Source organism: Myripristis murdjan, chromosome 14, assembly GCF_902150065.1.
Source record: "Myripristis murdjan chromosome 14, fMyrMur1.1, whole genome shotgun sequence".
In the NCBI taxonomy this organism is placed as follows: domain Eukaryota; kingdom Metazoa; phylum Chordata; class Actinopteri; order Holocentriformes; family Holocentridae; genus Myripristis; species Myripristis murdjan.
Window position 1 is genome coordinate 11,356,060 of NC_043993.1, and position 22,702 is coordinate 11,378,761.

The following is a 22,702-nucleotide window of genomic DNA, read 5'->3' on the forward strand; positions in this document are numbered from 1 at the left end:
TCTTTGGTAGATTTAAGATAAATGGAGGAAAATTAACGGGAGGAGGGACAGCGCACCTATGTTGTGACGACCAACCAAGCCCAATCTAGTGCAGCAGAGGAAGCCTGTGCACAAAAATGCATATGACTGATGAATCTGGTGGATTTTCATCCGAGGTGGCAAGGATTTATCTCAAATGAAAATATATTTATAAGTATACTGTAATTGTATTAAATAGACTGCTTGAATATCTCCTCGCTGGCAAAGTTTAGGAGATGACTTCTTGCATATGGCATCTCTTGTGGAAGACAGACACCACAAACTGACTGTTCAGGCAACGCTTTATTCTGGTACACAATTAAGAACTCAGACTCTGCCTTCTACAACACTGAGATAGGTTGTTTCCATACAAAGTGTCTAATATTGTACAATACACAAACAGTTCAGTTGTTCTATACAGACTTAATTATCCCTGCAAGCCATTCTTCCATCAGATCATGCAGGCGTATGTTGAACCATGCACCCAAGTCTGTAACTCCTCAATAATGCCCTTCCCATCCTGCACATTACTGAATCAAATGACCAAAATCATCATGCAATTACTCTTTACTTCAAAGGACTTCGGAGGAGCCGACATAAAAATACCAAACCTTCCATCACCTGAGAGGCACCCACAGAGAACAGGTGTTTTTGAGCATGAAATAACAGCTAGGCTGAAAGATGTGTGCAGAATCAGTGTCAGATCAAATAACAGGCGTTCAGGAACATAACGCAAGTCCAAAATTTTATAATAGACATCACATGCCATCAAGAGACATGAGCATGCATGTTTCATTTCCACCAAACACAACCAGTTCAAACAGCCAGTCCCTCTCTAGTTGAAGTTGTGCCACTGAAACCAGCTGATTGTGTGTGATTCGAATAAAAATCTGCATGTTCTTGTCCCGTGAATTGAAACTACTGATTTATAGAAAATGTGCATTACATCAGTTGTTTTACTTCTAGCACCAGTTGTCCTCCAAGTGATGATGATGGTCGAATTATAAATATACCAGGGCAGATGTGAATGATGTCTGTAATTATGGGTCAACTACACCGTGGGTGTGTTGCATGTAAGTATACACACTCCCAATACATGTGTATAAGTGTGCAGACTTTGATCCAATATGAATTTCACAGCATAGAATAACAACTCATTTTATGCAGTTAGAAAAAGCTGGGCAAATAACAATGGCATTATTAATACTATAATTACTAATCTTAATAGTATCAGTAACCTTGAAAGTGGTATTATGGGGCTTATACTGCACTTGAGTATGAAATGAAACTTCATTTACGTTTCTTGGAAGAAGGGATGGAGGCTTTACACCCAACATGCCCAAACAGGTGATTTTAGACCAGACTAATACAAAATATTCCTCTATGGCCAAATTTCTGAGTGGAGGCTAATAGTCACCCAGATCAATGTGGCTCCCAGAAACCTGAAGCTTCATCTCTGCTAGCAAGGTGTTTGTCAACTTCAAAGGGTTTTTAAGTTTCTGTCACCCTGGGCTGGTCTAAACTATGAAAAGGTTCAAAGCATCCATTTGTTTAGTGCTGAGTTTGAATATCAAACTTTCATTAGTAGGAACATTTCTGCCCCTAACATGCTAGCTTTATTTTTTACAATAGAATATAGTTGTAGCCTTTTAAAATAATATTATGACAATTGGTTTTCAACGTATCACAACAATGAATGCTTGCAGGTTATTTTTTTCTATCACCTAGGGGGGGAAACACGGACAAATGTTCAAAGTTATGTTCATAAACTCCAGTGAATGCCTCTAAAGTGATATTCACACCTGCCCTACTGACAAGAGGATATCTGACATACACTTTTAACATTTTAATTCCACTTCAAGTGCATTGTTGCCCAATTCTGCATTCAACTCTATGCATGGGTTCAGTCAAAGAGAGTTGTTGCAAAGCAGCAGACCAGAGTTATTAACCAAAACACAGACAGGCGGGACAAGCGTTCCCATTAACGTGTGGGCCCAGCCAGTCCAGGATGGCTATTGGTTGAGCTCTTTGAGGCTGCGCAGTGACTGGGCACAGCTGGCAATGAGGCTGCACAACTGGATACTTGCCTCCACTGAGGCAGAACTCTGTAGTTGGGAAGTGGCCCAACGAAGTTTGGTTAGAATGGCGTCCTGGGCATCATCTAACACAGAATGTTGGGCACTGCTGCTTGATAGGGAGCCAGAGGGGACAGTAGGCGGGTAGGTGGAGGCCAGGACTTTGTTGGGGGCAGGAGCTGCAGAAGCAGGGACAGCAGGTGCAGGCAGGGGGCCTCTCAGCCCTGCAGCCGCCCCCTCACAGTGCTCTGGTCTGGGTTGAGGAACTGACCCGCTGCACTGGCTGGTGCTGGGGCCTCCATTCAGTGTATGGGTTTGGGACGGTGCAGGGGGCTGGGCTGCAAGCTGTCTTTCTCTCACCTGAGACAGTGCTGCCTGAGCATTTAGAGCTGAATAGAGCACAGGAAAAGAAGAGGACAAGAAGAGCACAACAAGAGCAGCAAAAAAACAAAAAAATGAGATAATGCATGAGGAAAAGGCCAGAAACAATGAAGATGATAGCAGAATGAAGGTATTTTGGGAAAAGAAGGGACAAAACACCAGAGAAAAGATGAGATCAAATGAACCACAACTGATTTATTTAAAACAGATGCACACTGAGTTTGTCTGTGTTCGGTGTATTTACCAGGGTTGTCCTTGTCAATATCAGAGTCCAGCTCCTGACACGACACACAGTAGTTTTTCTGCTGCTTGTCCTGGAGAAGAATTGTCTGGAAACACACAAATGCATATTACATAACTCTTCCTATTCTCAGTATAAGTATCAGTAAGCATTTGGCACTCACTTGAGCACAAAGTCAAATTCCATACCACTCACCCCACACAGCTCACAACACTCTCCCAGCATCTTGTATCCTTTGAGTAGATATTCTCCCATCAGTTTGCTGATTTTGTCTTGCCGCTCCCTGCGAGCCTGGATCACCTTCATCTCCGCCTCTGTTGGAGGCTCCCAGTCATAGTCCCCATCATCTGGGATCACAAAGACAGTACTGCATTAGAAATACATAGGGGCCACTCATCTTCACAATGTGGTTAATGTTATTGGTATTTCCGTCGTGGTATCTGGAGAAAACAGTTATGTTAGATAATATTTCCATGTCGCTATGCATCATAGATGTGCAGGAATACATCTGCACAGCTAAACAACACAACAGAGCCTGAAATTACGTAGAGCCACCTAAATAAATGCTCTCTCACTAGACATGAGTTTCTCAAATCAACAATACTGAACTCTGGTTCTCCCCTTAGCGTTTAGTAGCATTACCATGTGTCCCGTTTAGGTTATTTCGGTAAGTGGTTGGTACTAGATTACTAAATTGGTCAATGTTAGTTGTAGCTGACGGCAATTTAACGATATTTACACGAAGAGTTTCAGCCAGACAACAGCAAGCCTCCAAGCCAACCAAGTGAATGCCAGCCTTGCTAAAGCAACGTTGGTTAATGTTAGCTACCGTTACGTAGTTAGCTAAACAGCCATATCAAATCAAACTAAAAACCGGTTAAAGACAGCACCAGTTTCCACGTCATGTGTCAAAACCATTCTGTGTGGGTTACGGTGCCGAATGAACTAAATAACAAAGTTAACTCATAAGATATGAAGTTCGCAAACCTCCATTCAAAGCCATGTTTCTTCACCGCTCTCGTACCAGCACCACAGCACGTTGTGCGTGATGACGCAAAGGAAGGGAGCCGTGCGTCAGCGTGTTCTTCTTCGCGTTTGGCGGGAATGGGCTTAGCAGAGCGGCAGAAACAAGAGGATACAAGAGGCGGGCAGCTACCAACTTCCGCTAGCAGAAAGAAACCAGCGCCAACACGGGAGTGCACCACAGAACTTGACGCTCAGTCGGTAAACGGAAAATGTCTTACTTTGCGGACAGCAGCGAGCATGAAGACAGGAGCCACAGCCGGTTCCGGCGACCCCACTGCAGAAAGAGAGGAGTCGACATCAGCCCGAGTGCCAGGAGAGAGACAGAAGGGAAAACGCGCCGGCACACCGACAGCAGGCATGCCAGTTTCACCACTCCAGAGAGCGAAGCCCGGGTATCCGGCAGAGCGACAGACTGGGGCACCCGGGTGGAGAATGAGGAGGAGATGAAGAGAGACGTACAAAGAGACATGCAGCGCTACAGGAGGAGGATACTGACTGCACAGGCCACCCAGAGAGAGAGAACGGCTTCCTCTGGCTCCTCTGCGAGTAGTGACTCCAGAGAGGGAGACGACATGATGGAGACAAATGAGGAAGTGCTGCTGCGGCGCCAGAAACAGATCAACTATGGCAAGAACACACTGGCCTATGACCGATACACCAAAGAGGTCCCCAAACATCTGCGCCAGCCGGGCGTCCACCCCAACACCCCAAATAAGTTCAGGAAGTACAGTCGCCGCTCTTGGGACCAGCAGATTAAACTCTGGAAGATCAAACTGCATGCCTGGGACCCCCCCGCACCGGAGGGTCAAGAAAAAGACACAAAGGATACTGATGATCTGGACTTTGATGATGTGATTGATATCGAGCTCGACTTCCCAGACTCCCAGAATTGCTCAGGCTCCACCGACACACACCAGCCGTCACTGGAGGATGAGGACTGTGGGGGGACTCCCATTAAACTGATGAAGACTGAGAGCACAGTGGAGCAGGAGATGGCATAGCACTACCAGGGGCCAACATAGGCAGAAAATGCCCCCTCCTCAGTCCCCCAACACATTTGGTCCTCATGGTCTGCCGAACAATGGATTTGTTCCCATTGTTATACCATCTCAGAGCAGTGCTGCCCATCTGCTGTGTGCCATGATGAGGATTAGGGCTTTATATGGCTTAATACTCAGTAGCCATTTCTATTTTACAGTAGTGTTTCCTAATTCACAGCCCGTCCTGCTTATGGAGGTTTCTCAAATGCAAAATCAAGTTCTAATGAGCTTGGGTCAAACCAAACTTAATTAGATTTGGGTTTCAGTGTTAAGAAAAGTTAAAGGAATTTCATTTGTGGTGCAGCAAAGTAAACAGCCCTTGCAGTGGCTTGTTTCCAGTAATTGAAAATTATGCCAGTGTGTTCTGTTCAGGTGTTATGGGTTTGGAGGAAAATTGATAGCATTTATGGCTTTATCTGAAAGCATACTGCCCACATGACTTGCTACTCTTATCTACTAGTTTTTTTTGTGTGTGTGTTCTAACTGCTGTTTTGTGAAAAAGGTTTTAAGTTCTTTGGTGGTTTAGGTAGTTTTATCTCAGTTTTAAGATTTCATAAAGCTTTTATCTTCAGAAATGCAGCGCCAATTCGAACAAGATCATCCTTGATTTGCTGATGGTGATATTAAGTCCTTATCCTAAAGCAACAGTGTACATGGTGTATTGTTCACAGGCAAGTCAAAGGTTTTACATCGGTTGCTTGTTTTAGTTTGGAAGTGCTATTTTTTTTTTTTTTCATCACATTTTTTAAATACAAATGTTGCTTACTGAATCTTCTTCATATAAAGCTTTTGCTTTATGATGAATATTTTCAAATTAAAAAAATACAATGGGAAAGAATGTTAAGTGTTGTGTGGAATTTGTGCACCAGACTAGAAACGCTTCAAGCATGTTGCTGAGAGCTGGCCTGTTACAATGTAAAGGTGTCATGATATGATATGCAGTATCTCTAATCTGTGTCGCCATGTAGTTCTACTGCAGACTGAAGTTAACAAACCCGATTGCACCACATGCACCACAATGGTATATACATTTTCAGTTTATGCATTTAGACATTCACTGAGCACAATTTACAATTAACCTACAATTAATCTCTACTTGTTGCAGAATCCAGATGTCCAGTATTTGTTTATTATTTATTTATTTTAATCACAGATCTATCCAAGACGATTCAGGTCCTCCTCAGCTTCATGTGCAGTCATGCCTGCTGGTATGACTGTGCAGCTCCCCAAATTTTGATCTTGTAGTTTTAATCATTAATGGAGGAAGCGATTAAACACATTTGCAGTCAGTAACTTTGCAAAGCAATCAGCACAGGTGAGCATCAGGACTTGTTGCCTGTAAACTGTTTGCCCAAGGGCAAATAATTTACAATATATTGTCTGTCATGGTTCATTTTTTCCCATGTCTCCTGATACTTCATCAATATGAGTAGTTTTTTTGAGTTTTGCTGGCAAATGGCATTCCGTGCAATGTCTTTGTTATGCCTGTACTATATTGAGTCACACTTTCCCCACTAAATTTTGCAAATTTTTACACTGGGCAGAAAAAGGGGAAATTTACACTCAAACTGCTTTAAATACTGGGAACTGATTCAACAATGGCACTAGAAAATACATTACATCAGCACTGGGTAACACTGCTGTCCTGCCAAAAAACTATTCTCTGTATAATTTGTCTTTACATTTAAACGCACTACTAGATAGCACCAGTGTGACCCAGTGACAGCCGAGTGAAAAGACTCCAAGCCATCCTGATCCAGCAGAGACAGAAAGAGAAATAAAATCCACACCATCAGTTTTCTGTTTTTAGAATTATTTTAATGGATTTGGGGTCATTGACATGGTCAGTCAAAACCAGAGTTGGATAATACATTTCAACAACAAAAAAAAAGAAAAAAAAGAAAAAAGAAAGAAAGAAACACAAAACAAAAAAACAATGTCATTCAAAATAATCGATATTGCACTAAAAGCTAAATCACTGTGGTTTCGAGTAGCTTTTATGGGTTTCAAACAGATTTTCTATCTCACTCCCACAGCTGGAGGTCAGGGGGAGTAGGGTGTCACATCCACGTGCATATGGTTGTGTGTGTGTGTGTGTGTGTGTGTGTGTGTGTGTCTACTGTAGTCTAGCTTTGGTCTCTAGATTTTGGATCTATCTTGCAGTTTATATGCTCCTTACCTACTCCCTCTAAAATCACAACAAAAACAAGAACAACAGAATCGGTGAGAGGGCTATCATTCCTGTGATATCATTCCTGTGTGCCAGTCACACCCGTCTTCCTCCTCTTTGTCATCTCACTTCTCCTTGTCTTCCTCTTTTTGTGTGGATTTCTTCTCAGCCTCTGGTGTAACATCATCTCTGTAAAAGGAGCAAAATTACCACACATTTAAAAAGGGCTGAGAGTTGTGGATAAAATTAATATTACAAAAATCAAATGATAATATTTTGTCATTGATTTATAATGACATCTGCTTACATTTATCAAATAATCTAATGGATGTTGAACTGCATAGAATTCAGATGTCATTTTGTAAAAGGCTTTAATTGGCTTTTACTCTGCATCATTTATTCTGACATTGGAATAATGTATCATGACAAGTAAGTATCTTAATTATATCAGGGTTTGATTCAACTGAAAGATAAATGATAATATTGAATTTTTCCTGTCCTACATATAAACATGTGTTAAGTAGGATATATGCAAACACACACATACACACTCACAGAATCACTACACACATAATAAGTCTTTGCTGGAGTCTGCTGTGAATCAGCCTCACCTTGACTATGGGGACTCTACTCCAAGTTTTACTCCAGGACCCTGCAGGATGACAGTAGAAAAACCTCAGAGACTAACCTGGACCTCCTACTTGGTCGATTTTCAGTATAAACCACCAGAACATGATTTCCAGTCATTCCAATAACACTAACAATCAAAATATGAAGCTGTCTCTTTTGTACTCACACTGATGTGCAGTTATTCCTCTGCTCAGTTTGGAAGGATGATGGGAAAGGAAGGAAAGATTAAAGTTTAGAGGGCGAAGACAAAATGCCAGAAAGTGCATTGGTGGTGGCAATAGCTTGTTAGTGATGTTATTAAAACAAATAGATACAATTTTTGGGTCCAAACAATATACAACAAAAAATGGTATATAAAATTAACACTCATTAATATTAAAAGGTTCCTGGGTCTTTACATGTATATATTTTACATTAGGATTTGTCACTATTTTCAGATAATTGAGCATTTATGCGTTTGACTGAAAAATACCTTGGGGCTTGGGGTGCATGAGGTTCAATGGCAGCTCCACCGTGACATCACTGTGGAGACAAACAGACAGGTTAGAGTGATAATGACAGCTGCTGATTGGCTCTGACTGGCTGTGTGAGCAGTGATGTCATCAGTAATCGAGGCTGCTCACCTGGATGTGAGGCCGCCCAGCAGGCTGCAGGAAGAAAAAGTGGGACAAGTCAGTCTATTTTTATTTAGTTAAATTCAGAGAATAGGGTAATAATTTCACTGAGCTTTTATTTAGGTATTAATAAGCCATTCAATTTGTATTTTCTTTTTTTAAAACATCTCATTAATTCAACCTCCAGTTTACACTACATCACCCCAAAGTATCCAACACTTGCTGGGACAAAATATGGATGCTTTTTATTGATTTAAATTACTGGCCGCATTTGATTCTATATGCCAATAATGATAAAACTTAAAAAGCAAGGATACACACTTACCCTCCTCCAGCCACCATGAGGTTCACCTTAATCTTGTAGGAGACCAGGATACCCAACACCTCCTTATCCAGGCCTGGCCTCAGCCTTAGGGAGAGGGGGGATTAAATTTATTCTGGGGAATGGAAGATTTATTTTTGTGGTGTGTGTGTGTGTGCGTGCGAGTTTGTGTTTTTAATAAGGCATTTCTCCTTTATTAAACAGAAAAAGTGGTGGATCAGAGACAAACTACATTTATGCTGCAGTTGAAGAGTACTATACTGCTTACTGAGTAACATTCCTGTTTTTCTGAACTTTCCGGCATTCATGTCACCCTAGGTGGCACAATTCACCCATCTGGTAATCCAAGCTTAAAGAAATTATATGAATTATTTCTGAATGCTGTACTAGCTCTACGTGCACTTACATGGTGGTGGAGGCAAGGTTGGTGTCCTCGTCCTTCAGTCGTCCGTCCAGCGACAGCCCTCTCTTCTCCTTGTTTTCAGCCAGCAGGGGAGTGATGGACAGGGTGTTGTCATAACTGCTACCGGACTCAACTGTCTCCCTGCAAAGGGCAGATTACAAATACACACGCATATACATCAAATCACCTTGTTACTGTGAAACTTGATATTTGATTTTTTGCTCTGCACCGTAGTGCCATCGTTTCAGTTCCTTTCTGACTTACCCAAACTCTTGGCTAAGAACAACCTTGGTGTATTTGTCTGCTGAGTAGAGGACGATATCTGTCAGCTGTTCCACTGAGAGACGACAGGAGTGGAGACACAAAGAGTGAAAGGGAATGAGAGTGTCAATGGAAACTTAACAGAAATTTCAAATTGTGATAGAAATTATTCTTTGATGCTTTTGCAAAGTTGTTCTTGTAACTTTCATATCAATAAAGCCTTTTAATTGAACTGAATTGAGTGAGAGAGATTTATTGTATTGTGCTTGTAGTAACAAGTGTGGACTTCAAATTAGAAATTAGAGAGACATGTTTCTCACATCAGAGGTACAAACCTGTCATTTTGATTTTCTTGACAGTTTTGTTGCTCTCGTTCTTGATTTTGATTTTGATTGGAATGGATTCACCATGGAAGTAGAGCTGCAATCAGAATCAGGAAACAGGTATAAGTCTACATGTTGCTATGGTTTTCTAGTTGGATTGTACAAAAAAACTGATACCGATGAGTACTGCCATACTATTTTTCGCAATGCTGTAGAAACTCTCAATCCTTGTATTGATACTTATTGTTTATGCAATTAATGTTCCTATGATTTTGTGCACTGTGCTAATTCTGTCTTAGTAAGATGCAATGAAAATTTTGACTTAATTTGTTTTGTCACCCAATTTATCATATAGTATGTTGTATTAATATATCCTGGTATTATACAGCATGATTTATCAAGTATTTTTTCTGCATTGCAGTGTATTGCCATGCAAATTTTATCATGACTCATATATCATGACACCTACTGTATGGTAAGGGTCTTGCCACTACCTAGCCTTATAGGGTAGTATAGGTGTAAATATCATATGACACAGCATCAGCCTCACCATAGAGTTAGAATTACTAGAATTAAAACTCCCCCAATAAAACACAGACAGAGAGATGAGGTTGCATAAAAATGCATATTGTTTTTTTTTTGTTTGTTTGTTTGTTTGTTTTTTGTTTTTTGTTTTCAGTTACCAATTAATGATTGGGGATTGTATTGTATTGTATGAATTGTTTGGGAAAACACTCAAACTCACCCTGAACACCAAAGCAATCAGAGACACTGGATATGTGCAAGGAAACAAACAAACAAAACAAAATCTAATGTCTAATGAGACATAACAACAAGAAAGTTTTGCTACTGTACATCTTTATCCATTGAGGCCTCCAGATGAACGGGCTTGTCGGACATCATGAAGCTTTTGCAGATGTCAGCCTTGGGTCCGCTGCCCACCTGACTGGGGGCATACTGAATTTTACGAACGATGAGACGAGCAGTGTCCCTGCAGAATGGGACAGAGAGAGGAGCAAGGGGGAGGAAAGTAGAGAGCAGTGGGATATGGTAAAAAGAGAAATAAAGAAAATGTCAGTTTGGCATTACAGTGAGACATGGCTAATAATATAGAGTGTGAATGGACAGAACTCACTTCTTTTCAATCTTCTCATCAGGGTTGTCAGCCTCCATGGCCAGGTAGGTTTTAACCTCAAAGTCGACTCCACAGGCCTGCAAAGCAAAAGTTAAAGATTACTCACACAGCAGACTCACAAAGCATATACAGCAGAGGTGAACCTTACTTTCCTCAGGCTGGAAAGTATCCACTGTATAGTTATGGGGTAAAATCTGTAGTAGTTATTAACTCTGTGTATGATGTTGGGAGATCAGCGAGAGGTTTACCTTTCCCTTGTCGTCAGGTGCAGGCTGCAGGGTGACTGAGCATGGCAGGTTGGTGGGAATCTAGAAACATATTTTAATGTATTTAATTTTTTTTTATTTTCATTTGTTTAATCCTGTCATGAAATGCAAAAAATGGGTGAGTAGCGTGATTTGCAAAATATGTTATTAAAGACAAAGGCAATTGAAATGTTGTTAAAACACGTCAGAGAGCAATGGGAAATATGTTGTATATGAATCTAAAGGTTTTCACCTCAAATCAGCATACTCACTTATTCACAAAGTTTTCTAAAAACTAATATTTAACACTCTGTAGTTTTAAAGAATGATATAATATTCCACACAGAGGCTAAGGTCAGCAAAAAAGTGGGTTTTTAAACAGTGGATATTGCAAAGAGCCCAGGTACCAAAAATAAATAAATAAATAAAAAATCGGGGACTTAAACATGTAAATATCTTGCATAATGTTGTCTTACTTCAAATGTGAAAGGGTAAGCATTGTCGCCAGCCTTCTTCAGCAGGGTGTCGTGCATGGGCGTTAGTGTGGGCTTGTGGCTTTCTGGGTAGATCTGGATCTGCTTGAACCAGATGTCCTTCCTGAACGATAGGCCGATCACATCCAGGTCCTCACTACCATAACGAAAGGCACATGCCAGCTGCACAAACACTGTAAAAAATAAAACCAAATTAATTGATTGACTATGCTCTCCTGTATCTTCAAATACCCTGATGGGATGGACTAGGGAAGCTTTTAGATTTTGGAAATACTGAAAGGGCATTTTGGCAAATGTATTGATGGTTATTGACTTAGATTCTTAAGATTGTGTGAAATGCTTGAGTTATCAGAGTGGTCTATTTAAGATGATTTATAAAAAGAACAGTTATAATGCGCACTATCCCATGATTTTGCTGTTACCTTTTCTGTCTCCAAACTGTGATGTGTCCAACTTAACAACACCATCTGTGAAGATGACAAGCATAGCAAAAGGTGTTATTTATCTTCCCTACTATGCACCTGCACACACACACACACACACACACACACACACACACACACACACACACACACACACACACACACAATTGCAGAACGTACCAACACTTTCCACACTGTCCACATTGTCTACATAGTCTCTCTTCCCCAGGTAGAGGGTTAGCTGTCAGACAAAAGGAAGGAAAAACACCAGAGGGTCAGTGACAGGCAGATAATGAACAGGTTTCAAATAAAGTTTCATTCATCTTCTGTTTTGAAGTTTGGAGTCAGCCTCTTTCAAAAATTCATTGCAACAGCAATGCTCAAAAATAAAACAGTAGATGGCCTGTAACAGGACCTGCAGGAACCTGGTCTCTTTGATGTACAATAGAGAAGAGAAGAGAAGAGAAGGGAAGAGAAGAGAAGGGAAGAGAAGAGAAGAGAAGAGAAGAGAAGGGAAGAGAAGAGAAGAGAAGAGAAGAGAAGAGAAGAGAAGAGGAGAGAAATTATGAAATAAAGACTTACCCCTCCGTGCCCACTGGTCTTCTTGAAAACCCTGCGAAAAAAGGAATAGAAACACCAAACTGTTTATCGAAAATACTTTACCATCACTCACATACTATGCATTACCCCTGCCATACTGAATTCCTTCTGATTAGACTCTCTATTACCAGCACTGTTATCTGCCACATGCAACTTATTTACCTTTTCATTTTTTTCCCGTTTCAGACATTATCCAAATGTATCCTTCTTTCTCCCCAACCTGCCTTTTTGCTTTGCACTTCCTTCCTCCCTTCATTCTTAGATTTTATTTTCTCCCAAATGAAATCAGTTGGCTTAGCAACAATAAGGGATGCTAACATATCCTAGAGGTACAATAATGTTGTGAACAAAGTGGTTTGTTTATGTCAGAGTTAAGTCAGAGTTTGACTTAAGTTGTATGCTGTAGGTGAGGTAAGATTGTGTAAGAAGGTGTGTGCAGGTAAACAGTCTGGATTAACAACGTAAAATAATGATCATAATTAGACTGCGGAGGTAGGTGGCTCCATAAGGAGCATAAGGGTCGATAATCCCTTGTTCCCTGTTATCCGGTTATGCACAGCAGGAGCAGCTTTACCTCACCGTGCCCGGATTGAGAGGCCAGCCGAGGTGAGCAAGCCACAATTGGTGCAACAGGTTTCCCAAATAGCTCATTCTTGGAGTCAAGGTGTGAGAATATATTTGAACCAATGCATGAACTTTATAAGCCTGAGCAAACCCCTCCTAAACCCTTATAAAACCAGGGGTCAGTTTAGAAATTAGCTGACCCTTGGTCAACCTTTGCTCCAAGGCAGAAAAAAAACACGTCCAGTATCACATAGTGACCCGGCAGTAAAGACAGCCTTGGCACGGTCTATTGCATTTTCAGGAGGCACCGCTTTCAGACTTTTGATCTCAGCTATGCATCTTTAAATTATCTTTCTTCAATAAAAGAGAATGCCCTCAGCCTCCTCCTGATGTTTTACACTTTTTTATTATTATTACAGCTCAAAAAGGTACACAGTAAGAGTTAATCTAGAGACCTCAAAATGTGTTTTCATCTGCACCAATTTTGCAAAACTCACTGGGATAGAAATGTATATAAGAGTAATTCCAGTTTGTATTTGTTTCTTTTCTTCTAAACTTCTCTTCTAAACTACAGACTTCAATATAACACTTACTTAGTCATGTCTTGGAGATCTTAGGACAATTTCTGATGAGAGAAAAGAAATAGACACAAAGTAAGATTCAAGAGGTGTGTGACTTAAAGCTATTAGGGGTTCACAACAAGGTCAATTGCTTTCATAAACACACTGATCTTATGCCAACTGTTAGCTCTCTGTTCCAGAGTAGAGTGATGTTTTGTCTTGAGGGTGAGGAAGGATAAGCTGCTGGGATGAGATTACACCATCACTTTTAGGGGCTCCTGAGTCAAAGCTGGCTGTGAAGGATAAGTTCCCCTTTGCATCTGCTCTCTGATCCTCAGCCAATAGACAGAGACTTCACAACAGATCCCTGGCCGGATTTACACGCCGCACGCCACAATGTCACATTCTGTTCCCCTCAAAATTAACTGTAGTGCTAAAGCTGTTGCTTTAGTAGTCTATTCAAGGACAGTTAAATGGCTCAAGCCCATTCAGTAAGTCAGTCAGTTCAATAGTGGTCCTGAAGGTAATGAGATACCGAGTCCTCACTGTAGCCCTCTATAGCTTTGTAATGAGCGCAAGAAATAGTTACCACAAGGGTCAGAGGGAGCAGCGCTGATGCCCACAAGTTGCTGTGTATTTTTAGTCCTTTAAAGCTCTCACAGTTAACTACAGTTGTTAAAATAGGATTGCTAGTATCTCAGTTGTCACAAACTACTGTGATCATTTTTGATCATTTTACATTTAATCAAAAACATGATATGTAGGTTGAGCATCATGCAGGAAAGTGCTGTACAGATTTTATGAATGTAACTGGAAAAGATACAGTGCATATTCCACAAGTGCAGGCTATTGACTGTGTTTTTCAATTTGGTGGCTGGATATTGGAGCCATTCACACAGCACCGTACACGGTAGGCTGTGTTTCCTATCACTGAAGATCAGTTATATATTGATTCATTTCTGGCTTGTCATTAGGATGACAGACAGTGTAGTCAACTTAGGAATATGTCCAACCTCAATTTTCCCTCCAGCATTTAGCGGTTTTCTTATTGATTAACTTTGACCAACATTATGAACCAAGCAGATCATCTCAGCGAGTAATTGTGTGGAGACCGAGGACGATGGTGACCTGTTACACTGAGAAAGAAACTATAGCAACCGTGTGGCTTCAGGACCACGGACAGAGTCAGGGTCTCAACACAGGGCAAAGTCTACTGGGCAGGGTTGCAATCCTCAGTTTTGGTTGACTGTGTCAAATAAATAAATAAATAAATGCACATCTGTGACAGCATAACACAGCTAATTTAAATATTCATATGCCAACTTGAAATAACCACTCAAACTGCTACTTATGAGTATCTTAGCGAAGACTTTGATTATTTTACCCTTAACAACTACAGTATATTTCTGGGTGAATGATATAATATTCCATTATTATTCCATTATATATACATTATATATTACAATATTATAATCGAGTGATATGTTATTATTGCTCAGCATCCCATCTCCTCCTGTGGCAAGCCTGCAAAGTGTATCATTAGACAAGAGAGCCACAAAGCACTGACATTATGATTCATCTGCATGCCTCCTGACACCATAGGCTCTGTATTAGAGTTGCAAAGCTACACTGAACGACATAAGGAATCATGTGCGATTAGCACAAAATTTAATGGCAGCTAGCATGTCTGCTGTCAATAACAGTATGTCACTATAATCTACTGTCCAATAATGGAAAACCTTGATCCCCCTGACGTGACTCTTGCATCAAGACATAGATTAAGCCAAACCATGCGTCACACTTCTTTCTCACATCCATCTATCCATAATTAAAATTTACTTTATAGCCCTTCAGGTTGTCAGGCATGTAAAATACTGTACTCTGTGATACAATAAGATGGCAGCTACCGTTCCTACTTAAGGCCATGGTGTAATAAAGATCATTGCCCTTTGAGTGTTAAGTGGCTCGAGGAGAGATCACAGGAGGAGCCTGGCTTCTCCCAATGACACTAATAAGCCACGGCAGTGATACTGATAAACCCTGGCAAGCAGAGCCGTCAGACAGCATAGCCTTTGAAACGTGAACCCATTTATCTATCAAGCTGTCCTATTCAAAGGGCAAACTCATGCTTAATGACCCCAGCTGAAAACCTCAGGCAAGAGCTTTCTTCATCATGGTTATCATCATTGTTGCAGGTTGGTAGCAAATAGACATGATTCAAATTGCTTGGGTTGGGATTAGCCAGTCCTTTACCTCCTATTCCCACACCCAATGGTCCATCCTTCTACAATTACCATGCATCCATCCATCAGTCTGGACCTAAGGAAGTCTTACCTGTTTTCAGTTGTCGTAGAGAAGTTCCAGGTCAGCTGATGCAGGTAGAGTATGTCAGAGTAAGTGAAGAGGGCGATCTTCAACAGTTGCTGTCCCTTTTTATACCCAGGTGCTCCCTCCCTCCCTTCAGCTTAACCAGTTCGTTATAGCTGTCGTTGTCTGCTTCATAATCCAATTAAGCAATCAGGGGAGTTTTTTTTTTTTTGACTACAAAGGGTTTAAAAATACCAGCCAAGTGAATCACAGGGGCAGAGGCACAGCCACGTAGCCACCACATGGCTTTGGTAGTAGTGGGCTTATAATCCCCTCTGCACTTCAAGAAACCACTGACTGGCATCTCAATTTATTCAGAGAGAAGAATAAATGATGGCTGAAAGGTTTCAAGGCTTTTTAAATCAGGGTTGAAGTATAGAGGGATCACTGTAATTGCACAGGCTACCACTGATGCAGATGGCCTGTCCTGTGATGGACTGGCTACCTGCCCAGAGAGTTTCCACCCAATGCATTCAGTGGCCCCACAATAATCCTGTTTGGATATAAGTGGGTATGAAAATGGATGGATGTTGGTTCACTGGCATAGCCTACGGCCCCACTATTATTTGCATGATCTAGCTGCAAGATGAATCCGTTTTAACCCTGAATCTGTTTTACCCAGTTTCCCCTTTGGGATCAATAAAGTATTTCTGATTCTGATTTAAATAGTGGGCATAACAGTGTGTTCTGGTGGCTCACCTGGTAGAGTGCTTACCGCTTGGCATTAAGGCTAATCCGTGTCGTAGTAGATCGGTTTCAGCTCGGCCCTTTAGCTGAATGTCATCCCCTCTCTCTGTCCTGTCTTTCCTCTCTGTCTGTGCTGTCACTGCCCTATAATGCAGAAATCGTAAAACAAAATCAAATTAAAAAAAAAACAAAAAACATAAATGATAGTACAACTTCATTAGCTTAACAAAGATCACCTATCCAAAGGTTTCATGCTTACTGCAAGATTATTGTTTTCCCAGTGGTGCACACAATTGCTCACAAATGCAAGAGCTGATTTAGAGTTTAAGTTTTTGTTTGCGGTAAACCCCCTCTTCTCTTTCACAAGGAGGACATAAAGGCCCCCAACTCTACAAACCAGGCACAGCATTTGCACTTTTTTTTCCTGCAAATGCTTTAATCCATGGTACTGATCTTTCAAGGAAACTACAAACCTAAACAAAATTTTGGATTGAGCCTTTCTAAGCAGTTCAAGCATGTGCTTGGGTTCTCACAGTTAATGCTGAGTGTATTTTTAGACCTTTGTGATGCAGTGTAGAGTTTCTAGGTATTTGAGTCTGTCTGATCTGGGGAGATTACAGGCCTTCCAGTCCCATCCCATTGATGATGATGGGAGCACTGACTTCTATTCCAGAGTAAGCTGTCTTACTCAACATCACCTCATTAACATGCCGCAGATTAGGAAGTTATCGCCAAATTATTTACCCCTTTAAAATGATATTTAAAACTGCTCATTTGAGTATGTTGATTCTGGTCGTGAAATCATCCCTGATTTTATTCAAGGTGTATCTGCAGTGTTTGTTGTAACATAAAATCTATTCCTGTTTGAACTTTCCTGTATGCCATTTGTTTTGCGGTGGCCTTTAACTGCCTCTGCCACGATCATATATAATGGCTTGTACACTTAATTTTCAATATTAGATCACTAGGCAAGGTTGATATGTTTTAATGATGACTTAACTCTTATTTGAACCAAGTGACATTATAGTTTACCCAATCTAATATACAGAAGCCGTGGAGGTGAAGCGTTGCTAAGCTTTGTTAGAATATTGTAATTCTTGCAAGTGCAGGCTGCTTTCATTTGAATGCTATAAGGAGAATATACAGCTTCTAGTGGAAAAAGTGAGCTATTTCAGAATGCTACAGGCACATTGTTTGATTTGGCTGTATAAACTTTATTGCATGTGCTGCATCAAACAGTACTCACAGTCAACTCCACCCAACTGTATCTAAGCTGGTTAAAACAAACCATGTGGAACAGACTCAGGCCAGACTTTAACAAGTCACATTGCATCGGGAGTAATCAATGTTTTGTCTGCTATACAGTTCTTTCCTGGAAAAAGTGTGGCTTACCTGGCCAGCAGCCTTTAGATCATTAAGTTGAACATAACATGACAGGTTCACTCACCCAAACAAAAAGTGTTACTTTTGTTGTTGTTGTTGTTGTTGTTGTTTTTTTTGAATAATATGGATGATTGTCTGTAGTGACAGTGGATTGTGCATGACTATCTAAACCCTTGATTAAGATGTTATCTCTGACAATACTACTGATATTTTACATTTTACATTTATGTTTTTAAAATTTAATTGGTTGTCTGGAGTTAAAATGAAAAGAAATTGAAACTAGAAAAGGCTCGGTTTTCTGAAGAAAAACTGAGTGTGCTTTCTTCAGCTTGAAGTGCTTTAAAAAGTACAAAATGTAATAGTTGAAAGGGTTGAATTACTTAAAATAGTACTAAATGTGGTAGTAGCTGAAAAAAGTAAGTGTTTGAGTCAAAGATAACTTGAGGAGCATAAAAAACATTGAGTATTTCATTTGAATTGACCATTAAAAATGCAAAAAGTGTACAAAATGACACTGGTTACACTTGTCTTTTCAATGTGACTTGTGCCATCCGATCATTAACCCTAAAGTCTGCACACTCTGAGATTGCATCTTGCTCTCATTTGGATCGGATCAGCCAGACCACATGCTGAGCTGGCCTGGCTCATGCTGAGTTTGGATCTCGGTGAGGTGTAGACAGCATGGGGGCACAATCTGGACAATTTATCAATACATATAGAGTGGAGTCTATCTGTGTAGGAATATATTAGACAGTTTTAACAATAGTTGTTTTGAAATGAAATGGCAAGTTAACACTTAAGCTTCTGTTGCACATGTCAAAAAGTCTATAGACTGAAAAGAATGTGTGTGTGTGTGTGTGTGTGTGTGTGTGTGTGTGTGTGTGAGAGAGAGAGAGAGAGAGAGAGGGAGAGAGAGAGGGAGAGAGAGAGTTCTGTAGAATGGCTGAGAGGTGGAGGGACAGCTGTGTGTGTTAGCAGAATAAAACAAAAACTGTAAGCTTAAATTTTCTTATATTTTATGTGTATATATGTATAAAATTGTGGGAGCAGTGACAGTTTAAACACATGCAGTAAGTGTCTGAAATAGCTTAAATCAGCGCAGATTGACTGCTTACACTAAGCTGAAAACAGGGAATAAGCAGAAACAAAAGCTAAAAACCTAAAAAGTATAACTTGAATTGCTTCAAAAATAGTATGAGTAGAGAGAGCAGAAAAAACTCTGTGTTTTTATAGTGAATAGACATATATGTTTGTCTGAAATTTGGGGAATTCCACAGAAAAACAACAGTTAAGTTTTGTGAAATTACTGAGCTAGTGAGCGTATAGGACAGGGAGAGTATATGATGACATCATCACTCCACACAGACACAAAACACACTCATCATAATCTCTGCATAAAGCTGCATAAAACATAAACAATTTCTCAAAAACTGTGAAACATATCTAAAAGTTGCTTAGGAGTCATCAAATCCAACTTGTGCTGACCCACTTAAAGTTTGAATTAAAGATGTAGCTGCAAATATGAAAGAGGAGTTTGAGTTCTAAAAGGGCACGGTTAAAAAATTAAATAAGACAAATAATGTGCTAAGTATGCTGCAAATTTTAAAAGTTGAGTGAAGTTTATATCTAAAAGTATGAAGTGTTGAATAATCTGATAAATCAGCTTAAAGTCAGTGAAAATGTCTGGATTTAATAATGACTTTTAAACTTAATTCGAGCAAAAACTATAAATCGTATCAAAAAGCTAAAATGCAAGCAACTTAAGTAAGAACAGGCTGAATATTTTAAAGTTTGAATGGTGCTGACAGCTTAAACTGTAAAAGTTATGACGGAGACAAAAATTTGGCAGAAGGATAAATTAAAAAGTTAGAAGCAAAGAAGTATTGCTTTGCTGAAGGAAGCACACTAATTAACAGAGACAGAGAGAGACAGCGGGTGAGAAAGAGGGAGAGGCTCGCTGCCTTCTGTACCTAATCCACTTTGTTCATAAGCTCTTACTGAAATAGCTGATGTGGAGATATTGTTGGGGTTCACTCAGAGCCAAGACTACAGGGCACGCTGTAGACCAAGTCAGTGGTCATTGGCCTTGGTAGTGGACACAACAGAAGAAAAAATACTATCCTGCAGGGTGACCTGAAACAACTGACAAACTTCCAGTAACGGGAAAGAAAAAAAAAAGAAAAAAAAAATACTGCATGATACATGTCACAGAAGTCAAATACTGTGCAGTGCAGGTACGGGTAGGCCTACTTAAAATACTGTGCACGACAGTAAATTCATATAGATGCTCAAATCTCCAGACAACAAGTGTGTGAGCTGGGTTAGATGTGTATGGGTCTTTTCAGTGTGTGTTGAGCTGTCAGAGTGTTATGCATGGAGTATTTATGCGGCGTGAAAAAACACAGATATTATAAGAGCTATTTAGTAACTGCCAGCTGCCATTGTCTGAGTGGCACCTGGTAATGAAAAGGAAATGGTGAAAATTAGCTGCTATAGGTATACTCTGTGTACTGTTCTTGATGAGACATTAGATGTCAGTTATAGCTCATTTTAAGATTTGTTTTGGGCATTTCTGCTCTATTAGGCAGTCACAGAGGAGAGAGACAGACAGGGAGGACAAGGCAGAGACAGAATGACGTGCAGCAAAGGGTCTGCGTGTCAGGCTGCTGCAGCTAGGTTAAACTCAGTTACATGGTGTGCCACTTGGGTGCCCTCCAATTCTAGCTTCTTTATTAAATTACTTTTCTTTGTTTTACAAATAATTTTGAAATTCCTGTGCCATGATTGCCATTTTTTCCAAGAGCAGCAGCATTCGATTCTGTTCACGTGTTCATTTCCTCATGCAGTTAGAAGTTCTCAACACAACATGGCCTCCTTTCATTCCAAAGCCTATCATAATTTTGTGCATGAATGAGGGAAGGGTCAATCAATGGACATAAAAAAAAACAACAATCTTTTTTTTTTTTTTTTTGTTTTGTCTTACCAGTATAAACATTTTAACAAAAAAGTTAAGATTCTTAGAAGGTACAGTGTTAGAGACTTATTTTAGTCCCTGAGCACTAAAGCCCAAAAGTGTCTTGGCCCAGCAGCACTGTTTCCATCTACTAAGAGGTTTTATTCAGGAACAGGTTGGCTCTATCCAGCTGGCCTGAGTCCATGCTGGCCCAAACCATGACCAGACACTTAACTGGCATGAAACGTTACATGTGGAAAGCCAGTCACAGGGCAAAACCAAAACCTCCTGAGGTGACAAAGAGGTCAGAGGACATAAGATATAATATGATGTGATATGAGCTATACAATCTATAGATTAGATAAATAGAAAAGCAAGATGAGACAAATTTGGTTTGGTGAGATGATATGAGCTATTATGTGATAATGGACCAGACTGTGAGATAAAATAAAACATGAGACCAGATTATCCATGGAGTAAAGGGATATAGAGGTGAGGTGAGGTGAGGTGAGGTGAGAGAAGAAAAGATGAGATGAAATGAGATTAGATAAGAAGCAGTGAGATGAGGTAAAATAGTTAATACACGAAAGTATCCCACTATTCATTAAAATAAGAAGAAATATGTGTTTTTCCTCTGATATAAAATATGGCGCTAGAGCCACAACAGATGCAATGCACAGATAAACAACAGATCCTTTAAAGACTTGGTGATTTCAAATAATTAATAATTATATTTTCTATAAATCACACAGACCCTGACATACAGTACTGCACTTGGACAGAAAGCCAAACAGAAACTGTAGTTACAGGCTGTAGGTAATACAGATGGAGGAAGCCAGAGCTACGGTTACATGGGAACAGCAGCAGATTAAATGTCTCCTGAGCTTCAAGCGCCATCTAGGGGATCCAATGGAAATTACACGTTCAAATACAAACTCTCTCTCTCTCTCTCTCTCTCTCTCTCTCTCTCTCTCTCTCTCTCTCTCTCTCTCTCTCTCGTTTTAGTAGCCTATGACTGATTAACGCAGATTTATGTAATGCTGTAATATGTAATACATTTTTCTTTTTAAGAGGGAGGAAAAATACCAGACTTCTATGCTGTTCTCTTTGAATTCATTTCCAAGGGGTGAAGTTGTTTCTCAGTCGCCGCCAAGATTTTTGACTATGCTTTCACACCTGTTATATATGGGGCTGGAGAATTCACCTAGTTGACTGTGAGCATGCATCGCATGCTGTCAGGACAACAAATTATTAAATTCTCGTTCGGGTGTGTCCTCTTAAAAAATGTCGTTTAGTTTATTAATATGTTTTATCAGCTTGTTTCAAGGGAAGATTCGGTTATGCAGCCTAATAGATGGAGATTTTTCTGTAGTTTCACTTGTTTCAGCTATTTTGCTTGTATTCAGCACCTTTAACTATAGGCCTATCAATAAAATTCTTGACACATGCTATTTTTTCTAACAAATGTATTTACATCGCTTATGATGTGAAAATATATTTTCTCTTGATTAGAAAACACTGAGACGAATTTTAAACTCTAAACCACGTTAGATGCCTTGTGATGTGTATTGTGTGTGTATTTCATAAGGTGCAGCGAATGAGCCAACTTGTTTTGGGGTTGACGTCAGGTAGCGCCCCCCCATCCTGGTACAGAGGAGAAGTACGGCTGCCGAGGTGTGGACTCAGCGCGCTGCTCCCCGCTCGGCCCGCCCGGTCACTGCAGTGTGGCTTTACCGTGCCATCGCTGCGGCTGCTCGCTCCCGACACCACGTCCCGCTGCAGACTTAC

The 22,702-nt window shown here is 40.3% G+C and overlaps 3 protein-coding genes across 5 annotated transcripts; 1 reads left to right on the forward strand and 2 right to left on the reverse strand.

Annotated features, from left to right (window-relative positions):
- Positions 1 to 302: 302 nt before the first annotated feature.
- Positions 303 to 3,840, reverse strand: znrd2 (zinc ribbon domain containing 2). Of its 2 annotated transcripts, none has more exons than XM_030068880.1 (4): positions 3,703 to 3,840; positions 2,911 to 3,062; positions 2,719 to 2,803; positions 303 to 2,482 (listed from the first exon to the last, which is right to left on the reverse strand). In XM_030068880.1, exons 1-4 carry the CDS (start codon positions 3,716 to 3,718, stop codon positions 2,031 to 2,033), a joined length of 705 nt encoding a protein of 234 aa, XP_029924740.1. In that variant the 5' UTR covers positions 3,719 to 3,840; the 3' UTR covers positions 303 to 2,030. The 2 variants fall into 2 exon arrangements, with proteins under 2 accessions (XP_029924740.1, XP_029924741.1); XM_030068881.1 differs by lacking the exon at positions 3,703 to 3,840 and adding an exon at positions 3,455 to 3,678.
- On the forward strand, positions 3,841 to 5,619 carry LOC115371475 (histone RNA hairpin-binding protein-like). The gene has a single exon (XM_030068879.1). It carries the CDS (start codon positions 3,951 to 3,953, stop codon positions 4,740 to 4,742), a length of 792 nt encoding a protein of 263 aa, XP_029924739.1. The 5' UTR covers positions 3,841 to 3,950; the 3' UTR covers positions 4,743 to 5,619.
- Positions 5,620 to 6,577: 958 nt separating this feature from the next.
- Positions 6,578 to 15,973, reverse strand: arr3a (arrestin 3a, retinal (X-arrestin)). Of its 2 annotated transcripts, XR_003929397.1 has the most exons (18): positions 15,859 to 15,973; positions 13,558 to 13,589; positions 12,383 to 12,413; positions 11,981 to 12,041; positions 11,801 to 11,845; positions 11,361 to 11,551; positions 10,888 to 10,947; positions 10,640 to 10,716; positions 10,360 to 10,495; positions 9,517 to 9,601; positions 9,185 to 9,257; positions 8,924 to 9,061; positions 8,521 to 8,604; positions 8,205 to 8,228; positions 8,054 to 8,103; positions 7,748 to 7,767; positions 7,563 to 7,603; positions 6,578 to 7,140 (listed from the first exon to the last, which is right to left on the reverse strand). XR_003929397.1 is itself a non-coding variant. In XM_030069393.1 (17 exons), the coding sequence occupies exons 2-16, from the start codon at positions 13,563 to 13,565 to the stop codon at positions 7,760 to 7,762; spliced, it is 1,071 nt and encodes a 356-aa protein (XP_029925253.1). In that variant the 5' UTR covers positions 13,566 to 13,589; positions 15,859 to 15,973; the 3' UTR covers positions 6,578 to 7,140; positions 7,748 to 7,759. The 2 variants fall into 2 exon arrangements, 1 of the variants encoding a protein (XP_029925253.1); XM_030069393.1 differs by lacking the exon at positions 7,563 to 7,603.
- Positions 15,974 to 22,702: the final 6,729 nt, after the last annotated feature.

Bases quoted from the DNA above. Each gene is read 5' to 3' on its own strand.
- znrd2 (XM_030068880.1), bottom strand. The intron at 2,804-2,910 runs GTGAGTGGTATG...GTGTGTTTCCAG, and splicing joins AGTGTTGTGAGCTGTGTGGG to ACAATTCTTCTCCAGGACAA. The intron at 2,483-2,718 runs GTAAATACACCG...TGCTCTATTCAG, and splicing joins TATTGACAAGGACAACCCTG to CTCTAAATGCTCAGGCAGCA.
- LOC115371475 (XM_030068879.1), top strand. From the start codon at position 3,951: ATGTCTTACTTTGCGGACAGCAGCGAGCATGAAGACAGGAGCCACAGC.
- arr3a (XM_030069393.1), bottom strand. The intron at 11,552-11,800 runs GTAACAGCAAAA...TATTTTTTACAG, and splicing joins ACAGTTTGGAGACAGAAAAG to TGTTTGTGCAGCTGGCATGT. The intron at 8,605-8,923 runs GTAAGTGCACGT...CCTCTCCCTAAG, and splicing joins AACCTTGCCTCCACCACCAT to GCTGAGGCCAGGCCTGGATA.